This window comes from Catharus ustulatus, chromosome 27, assembly GCF_009819885.2.
Source record: "Catharus ustulatus isolate bCatUst1 chromosome 27, bCatUst1.pri.v2, whole genome shotgun sequence".
Lineage (NCBI taxonomy): Eukaryota > Metazoa > Chordata > Aves > Passeriformes > Turdidae > Catharus > Catharus ustulatus.
The window spans coordinates 4771841-4784149 of NC_046247.1; the positions used below are offsets into that span (position 1 = coordinate 4771841).

General features: G+C 47.1%; 1 protein-coding gene across 1 annotated transcript; it reads left to right on the plus strand.

The window, feature by feature from the left end:
- Positions 1-430: 430 nt before the first annotated feature.
- ANXA4 (annexin A4) lies at positions 431-11653 on the plus strand. The gene is made up of 13 exons (XM_033081337.2): positions 431-665; positions 4019-4074; positions 5618-5693; positions 6067-6161; positions 6442-6555; positions 6713-6803; positions 7442-7521; positions 7906-7962; positions 8387-8480; positions 8972-9067; positions 9480-9538; positions 9809-9931; positions 10172-11653. The coding sequence occupies exons 2-13, from the start codon at positions 4072-4074 to the stop codon at positions 10229-10231; spliced, it is 948 nt and encodes a 315-aa protein (XP_032937228.1). The 5' UTR covers positions 431-665; positions 4019-4071; the 3' UTR covers positions 10232-11653.
- Positions 11654-12309: the final 656 nt, after the last annotated feature.

Genomic DNA, 12309 nt, shown 5'->3' on the forward strand with positions numbered 1-12309 from the left:
TCCCTCTGTCACAGCCTTGTGATCATGCCCATGGCTGATCCTGGCAGGGTCACATGGGCGTAAAACTGAAGTCCCGTTGCCTGAAGGGTTTTGGGTTGAGGACACTGCCATTTATTGGGGCAAAAGGAATAATCGTTATGCAAAGAATCATCCTTACTGAAATCATGGCTGCTTGCAGTGCAGAGTTCTTAGACAGGGGGTGAGGATGCTGGAGACCCAGAGAGGTGCTGTGGGAGCAGAGGGGGCACGACACAGATAAGAAATCAGGACTTCTGGCTCGGGGTTGTTGCTGCCTGCGTGCTCCACGCCGTCGTCCCCCGAGCTCCCCCCCTCGGGTGCGCCCTGCTGCAGACAGGAGTGAGAGACCAGAGCCTGCAGACAGAGCCCCTCTGTTCGCAGGGACTTTTACAGGGAATGCCGGGGAGCGTGGAAGCCGGTCCCAACCTGCCAGCCCTCCGTGTAATCCCAAACACGCCATGTGAAGGAGGCTTGCTGGGAAACTTCTCCCTCCCTGCTCTGGATCACAACCAACTGTTCAGGGATGGGCAGGGCAGGGCTGGAGCTCCGTCACGTCACTGCCGCGTGTCTCCAGGGAGGGGACTTGGCCACCCAGGACAGCCGCTCGCTATCTGTGCCAGGGACCCTGTATCTGCGCGGGACAGCAGGTGAGTGCCAAGCGATCGGGGCATCCCCTCGGCTTGGGGACGGGGCTGCATGGCTGCAGGTGCCTGGGAAGGTGCCAAGCGCCATCCCCGCTTTCCAGCGCACACCGACAGCACTGCGGGAGTGGCAGCCCCGGGCTGGACGGTGCCAGCGATGCCACGGCACTGGGGCAGCCAGGGGCTCCGGCCTGGGCTGAACAAGGACGGGGAACAGTTGTGGGGTGGAGGAAGGGCTGACCTTTCCCGGGGTTTGGTTCCTATTTGTGCCGTGCCCAGGCTGGCACGTCTTCCTCACTGGCCACTGGAGCACCGAGGGCGTGGCAGGGGGGTGACACTGCTCGGGGTGGGCGCGCAGGCTAAACGAGGCGTAGAAGGCTATAAGAATCATATTTTCATTCCTTCTGAGGGCAGTGGCCACATAAAGGTCATTGTGTGGGAGGCGCTGGGATACTTCAGCTGGCTCGGGGCTCGTGGCAGATCCATTCTTGAGCTCGGAGTGAGTGACCCTGCGGCGAGTCCCAGCCCCAGCCCGGGCACCCCGGGAGCACAGCCAGGGCTGCATCCCGCACACTGGGAGCAGCTGGCGGTGCCGGAGCCATGGAAAAGCTGATCCAGCGCTGGGTGTGGGTTGTGATTGGGTAAACGTGCACCGAACGAAGGAACTCGTCGGACAAGTCCAGTTTGCCTCGTGAGGAAAAGGGTCACAGAGCGCTGTGTTTCCATCCAGATCCGAGGTGTAGGACGGGCAACGCTGAGAGCTCAAAGTGGGGGTGGCGGGAAATGCCCTGTGTTTATATCCCCTTAAGCTGTTGGAAACTTTCCTTGGTGGTTCCCGTGTGTGTGTGTCTGAGCAGTCACGAAAACCTGATTGTGCACAAGCCTAAACTTGAACTGGCCAGCACACGTGATAGTCTCAGCACCTTCCTGGTAAATTAGGTTTATTCTGGATTCAGCTTTTAGAGGATGTTGATATGGACTTAAAAGAGATTGATTATCCTGCAGAAAAAGATCATCCATGGAAAAAAAATGGAGTAAAGGGAGGGATGCCTCCTACACTTGCATTCCGTCACCTGGGCATAGTGTTCTGAGCTTGTTCTGTCAGGCTTATTGTACAAAGCCTTTTTTCTGGGGTAAAGCAAGTAACATCAGGGCCATAGCACTGGCTGGCTCTTGCATACACAATTTAATTCTTCAAAACACAGAGTGAAGTGTTGTTCCTGTCCTGAAGCTGTTTTTCCCTGATTATGCTGCAGGCCAGGAATTGTTTTAAGCTGTTGAGCACTGGCAAATCTGCTGAGCAATTCCCTTCTCTCTCTGCTTGCCAAGGGGTGGCTTAGGAGAGTTTCATTCATCTAAAGCCCCAGCATGAGCAGTTCCTGCAGACCCCTGCAGCTGTGAAAGGGTTACAGGGGCCACTGCTGGACAGCCTGGCTGGACTGCTGAGCTCTCCCATCTGTAACCTCAGTGGCTCCTTCTCACACAGAAATCACCAGGAACAAACCAGCACTTGCAGATTGAGCAGAGGGTTTGCACTGGTGCCTTTTCAATGCTCTGTTCTTCCAATTCCTAGTGGTGTTCCCAAGATGAAGAAATCAGAGTCGTGCAGTCAATATTCAGTGTGGTATTTCTGCTGTTAATGGATATTGCGAGAGCGTTTGCCCTGAGTGCAGTACGTGCAGCTTCTCCTTATTGTGTGATTTCCTTCTGCCAGCTCATTTGAACTCAGAATTTCTCTGCCTCCCTTTCCCTTACTACTGACCTTTATTCTGCCCTCTAATTGACTTGCTAAACCAGCCTGTTTGATATTCCTGCTTCTGTGTGCAAACCAGCTGCATCATAAAAACAGCAGTGAAATTTGGAGCCTTCATTTAGTGTCTGACTAAAGCAAATAAAATCGGCTTTTTGCTTCTGTTAAAAACTGGAGAAGAGCAAAGATGACTTTTCTGAGGTCTAGGTCATACTGTGATTGCTGGAATTCCTGATCAGATGAAAGAAAGCAAACTCCACACTCATAATTGCTGTGTGTTACCTGATTGCACAGGGTGTAGCAAGGTAGAGGTGACCCAGGAGTGCCTGCACATAACACATCCATGGCAAGTGCCCCACAGAGTTAACTGGCCTGAACAGTTTGCTCTGCGCATTCCAGGTCTGTAGGAGTCATGTGGAGCAGGAGCAAGCACACTCCTGTTCTTGCACAACTGTCTGGGCTCATGGATAGCAGCTGTTAAGCACCACGAGGAGAATTAGGAGAGATGTCATTCACTGCTGGCACCTCTGCTTCTGCTTCAGGGCTTTAATAAGAGAACTCACTCAGCCCTGAAATAAAACCACACATTTGGTGGATGGACTTGACTTGATGTCACTGTGTTTGCATCTTTTGAATTTATTTTTTATTTAATTCAACCCTACTGTATATAGGTAACTCTTTGAGTCTGACTTTCCTAACTTCTCTCCTGTGATGCTGGGATGAACGTAGGTTGTGGGGAAGTGAACTTTGTCCTGGTACATGGCATCCTGTCAAGTGATCAGGGACACAGGAAAATTTGGGTGTGTTCATGCAAAGGCTGTATGATTGCAAACAAAATTATGAACAGAAGTAATAACCCTGGGACGATGGCAAGTAAGCTTTGGGGTTTTTCAAGGGTTTTGTCAGTTAAAACTACAGCCTTACAAGGAAGGACAGAGTGCACCAAACTGAGGAGATGTTGAATATAAAATGTTCTATTAAAATATTAAGAGGGAAAGCAATTCTCCTGCCCAGTGCTCAAGTGAGGTTATCCTTTGTGCGCTCACCTTCACCATGATGTCTCTGCCTCCCAGGCAGGATCCATAAAGGGTTAGGGCTGTGTGGGCTATCTCACCCTACTTCATCCTCACCCTGGTTTATCCTCACCCTGCTTCGTCCTCACCCTGCTTCATCCTCACCCTGCTCACCCTCAGGCTCTTACCTGCCAAGCTCAAAGCTTGCAAGATTTTGGAGGACATGGGAATCAAGTCTATTTTCTTTGCTCCCAGGGCAACACTGTTTGCTTCTCCTTGTAGCCTCAGCCAGGCTGTCATACAGGCAATAGAGAAGAATCATTAAATTACCACTACTAATTATCTGCTGTTCACCACATCCCTTCCAGCCTGGCCCTTGCCCTGTGCTGCTATGATCCAGCCTTTGCTTAATGCAAAGCGGGGCTGAACATTCCAGGAAGCTGCTCTGGGCGTTCACTTGGGCTGCTCAATCTTGCTCTAAGTCCTCAAAGAATTAGATGGTTACTTAATCAGCCTCATTAACCTTCAATGGAAGGTGCATTCTATTAATTATTTGCTAGAAAACTAACACTCCCTGTTTTTTTTTTTCATTACAGCTGTCTGAGTGCCCTGGACGCAGACAATAACAGATTGACCAGATCCGAGCACGATGGTGAGTGAGTGTGTTTGCTGTGCCAGGCTGTGCCAAGCTTTGCTATGACCTGATAAAAGTGGGGAGTGGAGCTCAGATAAGAGCACAGCAGGAAGAACACTGTCACTGTCTGTCCCTTCAAGAGAGTGAATTTATCGCCTCTTTCTGCTTCCTTATTGTAGGGGAGAATGACCCACACATACAGGCTTTTGCATTTGGGGAGTTAATGGAAAACCAGATCAGATATTAATTCAATGAACATTAATTTCTCCAGATAAACTTCCTAGACATATTATTCTTTTGAGGTTGAGCCTGAAAGGCAGCCATTTCTATGGTTGTTATTACAGAATCTTGGAATGGTTTGGTGTGGCTTTTCTCTTTTGGTCCTTGATGGTATTTGCCAGGACCAGAGAGTGCTAACATGTAGCTATCTCTCAGAAAAGCTTACATTTAGCCAGCAGAGAAAGACCGGAGACTTTACTTGACGAGTTCCACAAGAGTCTTTATTTCATGCCAAGGGTGGTCAAGCAGGGATTCTCTCAGAACAAAGGGCAGACACTTATATTTATAGGTTCAGGGAGGATTCAAACTACAACCAATAAAAGTTTATACAAAGAACAGCATCCAATCTAAGTGAGAAGTTCTAAAGGTGACCTGACCAATTACACAGACTAATTTCTAACCAATTATCTTCCAAAGTGTTAGAGAGTGACCAAATTCTTAAGGAATTTGGCTCAACCTTGGTATCTAGGATACCTTATCTATTATAGCAAGTTCCAGGGGCCAGGGGAAGATGGCTTTGGAGGAATTGTACCATCCACAGTTTGGGTTGAAAGGAACCTTAAACATCATCCAGTTACACCTCCAGCCAAGGGCAGGGATGCATTTCACTAGACCAGGCTGCTCCAAGCCCCGTCCAGCCAGGCCTGGAACACTTCCAGGGACAGGGGAACATTTTCCTGTCCATTGAATGTTAAGTGGTATTTTGCTGATGATTTTTTCGGGAACATGAAGAGCTTTTCAAGAAAAGTATATTTCTCCAGAAATTGCACTAGATCAGAGGCAGGAGAAACCTGTTTGTGAATCACCATTTTGGATAAAACACTGTACTTCCTGGTGTGTTGTTCAAAAGAATGATGGTCCTTGACTGCTCTTAGAGAGGTCAGGAATGGGGCTTTGATGGGAACAGCTGCTTCTATGATTTAGATGGAAAACTGCTGGGAAGAAGCTGGACTGAACAGAGATATCAGGCGGTGTGCCCTTTAACTGGAAAGCAGATACTCCATGGATGGCTCATTAAGATATTTTCTGCTTTCAGTTGAGTCCCTGTGGCTCATTTCTTATGTGGCTGGGAAGTGCCTCTGGAACAAACAATTTCCTTTTAGGACAGGATGGAAACTGGTATCAAATCACTCATGTTTGGAGGATGGACTTTATTTGCTGTCACTTTCCAAAAAAGATGTTAGCATCTTTTGAACTGTATTTTTTTTTGTTAAATTCAACTCTACTCTGTGAATGTCTCACTTTGTGACTACTTTTCATAACTCCTGTCCTATCGATTTAGGCAACAGTTAAAGGTGTCTCAACTTTCAGTGCTGAGCAAGAAGCACAGGCACTAAGGAAGGCCATGAAGGGATTTGGTAAGTTATCTCCCTCCACTGTTAAACTTCTTTTTTTTTAGCTCTGGCAGTTGGGAAGGGTTTACTGGTGGTTTTGTGGAGGAGAAGTTCAGCCATTTGCATCACCTCACTCCAGGGCACTGGAGGGAATTGGGCGATTTGAACCCCACTGGAAATCCAAGTCTTGGCCATAAAAGCATCATTAGTCAGGCTCTTGTTTTCTCTGTCCTGTGCTGTGGTGGTGCTGGGCTGAGGCACTCGTGCACAGATGAAACCCAGGTTGTGCACGGATGTGTGTAAGGCTGTGTGGCCAAAAGCACACCCTGAGCAAGGCCAGGGCAGGCCTCTGGTTCTAGTACAAGTAGCTTGACTGGTTTTCCTTGGCTCCTTCCAGGCACGGATGAAGATGCCATCATTGAGTCCTTGACCAAACTGAATGTTTCCCAGCGTCAGCAAGTTCTGATCACCTATAAAAGCACTATTGGCAGGGTAGGTGCTCTTCAGAAATCAGTGCCTGTGGCTCTGACTGGGAGACGTGGACTTATCTGGGTTGTACCACTCAGGTGAAATGTGAAGAACATCCAAGTCTCCACAAGAGTATGATTGGCACTGAACACAAGCTTTCCTTGGCTGAGTTTTTTTGGTCTTGTTCACTTCAGAGTAACTGTTCATCCAAGGAATGCTGGAGCATGAAGAAAAGTGGTGAATAAGTTCTTCCTCTTCTCAAAGGCCATGTCATTTTCTCCTTTCTTCTCTTTCTGTCTTCTAGGATTTGATTGATGACTTGAAGTCTGAGCTGAGTGGGAATTTTGAAAGGGTGATCATTGCTTTGATGACTCCTACCGCCATGTATGACGTACATGAACTGAGGAGGGCTCTGAAGGTTTGGAAATCCTTTTTTATGTTGCATGACTTATGGTCAGTTCAGTATGCAATGGCATAATTGTATATTAATTATTAATTCCTTATTAAGCTATATCTAATAAACAAAAATCAAAATGGTTGTCACAATCTTGACTCTTGTCTCTGTGGTTCCCTAGGGAGCAGGGACAGATGAAGGCTGCCTGATTGAAATCCTGGCTTCTCGCACCAACGAAGAGATTCGGCGCATCAATGAGAACTACAAACTCCGTGTGTAGCACTTCATGCAATTTCATACTGGCTTAGAAGCCCTTTGTGTGTGTGTGCAGGGGTGTGTGGAGAGGACAGAGAAGGGTCTGCCAGCATCAAGGACTAGAATTACACCCAGAAATGGAGTGTAAATGTAATGGGGTGGGGTGGTTATGTTTGTCAGCCGGAGGTCTATCCATGGTGGATGTCTTGCCAGTACTGGCTGTGCTTTTTAATTTTGCCCTGTACCATGCAATATGATGGCTGGATTGCTGTGATGAAAGCCAAGAGGGGTGAGGAGATCCTGGTTTGTCCCAGTCACAGTGTGGCGAGCAGGATATGCCTGTCCCCCTATGCTGCACTGCTGAGACAACTCAAATCCTGGGGACAGTTTAGGATGCATGTTAGAAAAAGGTTCTTTACCCAGTGAGTTGCTGGCTGGGCACTGGAACAAGCTGCCTAAAGTGGTCACAGCACCAATCCTGATGGAGCTCGAGTGTTTCGACAACATTCTTGGGCACGTGGTGGAACTCTTGGGGATGGTTCTATGCAGGCCCAGGAGCTGCACTTGGTGATGCTTGTGGGTCCCTTCCCACTCAGCAAACGCTGTGATTCTGTGAGCTGTTAGTAACAGATGTGCTGTGTGTGTGCTGTGGCAGAGTACGGCTCCACTCTCGAGGACGACATTGTCTCTGACACATCCTCCATGTTCCGCAGAGTCCTCGTCTCCCTTGCCACGGTGAGTCCAGAACTGGGGAAATCAGGGGGCTGAATGTGCTTCTGGACATCTCTCACACAGTGACAAGATGCTTCAGGCTGGCTGCTCTGTGCACTTCTCATGCATTTCACCTTGCCAGCATTTCACACCAGTTTGTGCAGGGAGAGCAGCCTCACTCTCCCATGCCTTAATGCCATATGCTGTTTTTAAATTAAAGTGGATGGCTACTTGTTTCAAAAGAAAGAACAAATCACATCTGAATCATGTTTTGCTGTATTTGTAACCCATTACTCAATATTAAGAATCCCATTATACATCTCCAGTAACTGGTTTTGAATGGGGAATATGTAGGACTTCCATTAGTTGCTCTGTTGAAATGCATTTTTCATCCTTGTATTTCTGCAGGGTAACAGAGATGAGGGAACATTTGTGGATGAGGCCCTTGCTCAACAAGATGCTCAGGTGTGTAGCAATTTGCTTCCTTGAAGAACTGTCTGGGTTTGTATGTGTGATGAGTGGTGAATCCCTGCTGTTTCTAGACCTCTTTTGCTCGAGGTAGATGAATAAGCCTGAAGCTGTAGTAGTCAGCAGTGCCCCAGGTAGAGACTAAATTGGACAGTAGGAAATACATTTCTCCTTAAAGAGTTGTTCAGCTCTGGCACAGGCTGTCCAGGGCAGGAGTAGAGTCCCCATCCCTGAGAGGTTCAATAGCCACGTGAATGTGGCACTTGGGGACATGAGCTAGTGGTGGCCTTGGCAGTGCAGGGGAAGGGTTGAACTCAATGACCTTAGAGGGCTTTTCCAACCCAAATGGTTCTATGAAGTAAAAATCTCATTATATACACCTGGTGTTCTCAATTATCCTCACTTTGTTCATGTCTTCAAGTGCCTGTACGAAGCTGGGGAGAAGAAATGGGGAACAGACGAGGTGCAGTTCATGTCCATCCTCTGCACACGGAACAGGTGCCACCTGCTCAGAGGTAGGACCTCTCTGCTGTCCTGGGCTTTTTCTCTTGTTTGAGGACAGCACTTTTGTAGGAGCTTTGTACTTGTTCATCAACTGACTGTGATCCCTTCCTGAGACTACAGATATTCTCAGGGCCAGTTGATTCAATTCTTTTAGACCATTTTATTCCCTCCTGAGACAAAATGGGAGTTGAGAAAAACACCCATACAACTTTCTCTAGCTTGTGAATTGGAGATAATGATTATGACTCCCATGGGACAGATCTAAGCTTGGAAACTGTCTGCATTAAATAGCAGTTCTGGAAAATCCTAGGAGCAGTGGTGGGCTAATTAGCAAGACAGCTGATAATTGAAATGAATTATTTCTGAGGGGCAGCCCTGATTTAGCTTACAATGTCATGGTAATGGTGCAGTGTTTGTACAGGGTATGAGGAGCTTGATCTTGCAAAGTGATCCACACACTGAAGCAGCTCACTTGGCTCTTTTATCTGACTCTTCCTCCTAGTTTTTGATGTGTACAGAGTGATTGCTAATAAGGACATCACAGAGAGCATTAAATCCGAGATGTCAGGAGACCTTGAGGATGCTTTGTTAGCTGTGGGTGAGTTCCCTGCTTTTAAACTTTATCTACAAACTAATTAAATAATTACAGATACTGTCTCTTGCCCTGACTGCACAGGGCAGATTCTTTTTCACTGTTTTACAAGCAACAGTTTTTAATCTTTGCAGATGCAAAGACCTTGTAAGAAGACTCTGTGCTTTATATTTCTCTGCCAAGGGATGCTTTGGCAGATGACATTTGCTGGAAGTTTTAAAGCCCTAAAAATATTTTATTGCTGTGCACTGGACATGGAGACATCAATTGACAGCAGGTCACTGACTGGATGTCTGCACTGTTCTTATTGAGTTGCATTTTTACAGACTAAACATCTGCACTGAGAAAGTGCTGGAAGGGTTTGGAAGACCTTCAGTGTTTATTGGTTTAAATTCTCTTGTTCTTATCTCTCTTACAGTAAAGTGCATGAGGAATAAACCTGCTTATTTTGCTGAAAGATTGTACAAATCCATGAAGGTAAAGAGATTTTGCTATTTCCCCCTCTGTATCTCCATGCTTAAATCAATAACATGACAGCAATTAGAGAAAAAGAAACTGTTAATTGGAGGAAAAAAGAATTCTGAGGTTTTCTGTGGACCTCTTTTCCTTCAGGAAGCTCAGAGCTGGTAATGGATCTCTGCACTAATGCAAGAATGGTCTAACTGGGAATGGATTCCCCAGAAGGCCAAACCCCTGTGCCTGTCAGCTCTGTGCTGTGCAGCTGGAGCTGTTGTTGTGTTCCCTCAGGGCCTGGGCACCGATGACAGCACGCTGATCCGGGTGATGGTGTCCCGCTCGGAGATAGACATGCTCTACATCAGGAGGGAGTTCCTGGCCACCTACGGCAAATCGCTCCACTCCTTCATTAAGGTAACACCTACATTTGCTAAGCAGCTGCAAGGAGACCCTCTCGACAACTTTTTGGGTATTTTAGAGGAGGTGGAATTAAGGAGACTTTACATTTATGTACTGAAAACCTTCCGAATGTTCTTGGTTATTAAATTGTCAAAGAGGATACAAACACTACAGCAAGTCATTTACGCTGAAAGGAATCCTGCTTTCCATGGAGCTGCAAAATTAATGGCGTTCCTTTTTTTCTTCTCTCTCTAGGGAGACTGCTCAGGGGACTACAGAAAAGTTCTGCTTAGGCTGTGTGGTGGAGAGGATTAAAGGAGGCCTGGAGAACCTGCTGAGTGATGGGAAACAGCTGATCATAGAATTGTTTAGGTTGGAAAAGATCTTTAAGATCATCGAGCCCAATCACGATAAAGATTTCTTTTCTTCTTTTTTTCCCAAATGCCTTATTAATTACTCTGATTATTGGCTTAGGTTAGTTCATACTCTGGTTAGATAGTGGCCATTCTGGTTGACCCTTGAACACCCATTTGCCTACTAACTGGGCTGGTGAAGCCCATCTTGCACAGAATGCTGTAACCAAAGGTATAAAAGTTGTTTCCTGACCAGCTGCCCCTTTGCTGTTGTGTCCACCAGTAAAACACATCAGCTAAAGCAAACCTGGATGCACAGTGTGAGAGGCTGCACACAGAAAAGCCAACCTCATTGGTACATGGAGACTGCAGACCATGGCTTTGCTTTGGTTTTTCAGAAGAATTAAAACAAAAGAAACCAAATACCTAAAATACAAGCACGTTTACATATTAACTTGCCTCTGTTAGTGTGGAGCATTAACAGCCTGGCAATACTGTGTGTATATGTTGCCTGTAGCTCTGTAAGTGGGGAAGTTGTCACTTGGTGACATGAGAAAAACCTTTTTCTGCCCTGGTCAGAGCAGCCCAGTGGTTTTGGTCTTTCTGCTGGATCATGGAAGTATAAATAATTAGAGTTACATTATAAACCCTGCTCTGGATAAAGTGATGTCATTGGAATGTTGTCTTTTAAGGAATGACCTGTCCCCAAAACCCCATCTCACCAGCCTGGTGCTGGGGCACCTCCCTAAATCAACCTGAGCTAATTCCCCAGAGCTGCCTGGGACACCTGCCCACATCTCCCCACACTGGCTGACAGCTTCCCCATGCCACAGGACCAGTATGGGATCCCGTGTTTGTGCCTGGCCCTCACATGGATGTCTGCATCAACCTCTGGGAGAGATTTCTCCCCCAGACCCTACACATCTGCCTGTTCACCGTTCTCACTCCGAAAATGGGATTCTGATTTGTCTTAGCAATTTATTTTTTACTGCTGGTGTATAATCCTGTTCTGAAGGACCAGACTGAGGCTGCATTGTCAAAGCTCAAACACTGAGGTGGCTACACCCCAATTCCATTACTCATTTTCCTCTAAAACAGGCAGCTGCTGGCTGGAATAGGAGATGCCTCTATGGCTCCATTCAAATAATTTTCTTTCTCATTTTCTGGACTGCCATTGGAGACCTATTCCTGACTTTTGCTGGCAGAAGAGACAGAGCTTTATCCATTATTTTGAGGGTTCTGCCCAGGACAGGGAAGTGCCCAGCACAGCACAGCAGCTGTGGAGGTGCTCGGGCTTGGGCACGGGTTTCAGTGCACGTTGGGTTTCAGTGCTTTGGGTCAGGTTGCTGAGCATTGAAAAATGAATAAAGAATTTGTTTCTGTACTTGCTGTCCCGATGGTGTGTTCTGGGAGGGGACACAAGGGAAGAACTTGTTCTGTCCCGAGCTCCGGTGCTCTGCAGGGCCGTGGCGGGGTGGGGAGCGGCTGCAGAGCTGCAGAGCTGCTTCTTGTGCTAATTAGCGCTCGGGTTTAGTGCTTAGTCCTTTTAGAATCCTTTTCCTCCAGTAAGGACTTTCCAAACTTTCCAACTTATAAATGCAATCTTTGGCTCTTCTTTATCTTCTGGTTTCTGGAAATTGTCCTTGTCGTCCATAAATTCTACAGTCCAGATGTCCAGCCTCAACAATACGTTTCTCTCCCAGACTTTGTTCACTGCAGCACACTGGAGTTTGTTTGTCAAAACTTACAGCTTCAGTCATTCTCCCAAGCTCTCTTTCTACAACAGCAGTCTATGACAACTTTGCTAAACGCTGGCTAAGAGTAATTTAAGAACAAAGCACTATTTATTATTTACATCTATATATTAGTTATTACTAGAAAAACAATCCAGAAGTCAATTCAAACCATTTAGCAAAATCGTTAGGAGGGTGTCTCGCAGCGCTCGCCCGCCCACGTCTCCCGGGCCTTGCCGGGCCCGCCCGCGCAGGCGCGGAGCTGCGGGGCCGCGGCCGCCCCGGCCGGGCTGAGGCGCCGCTGCCG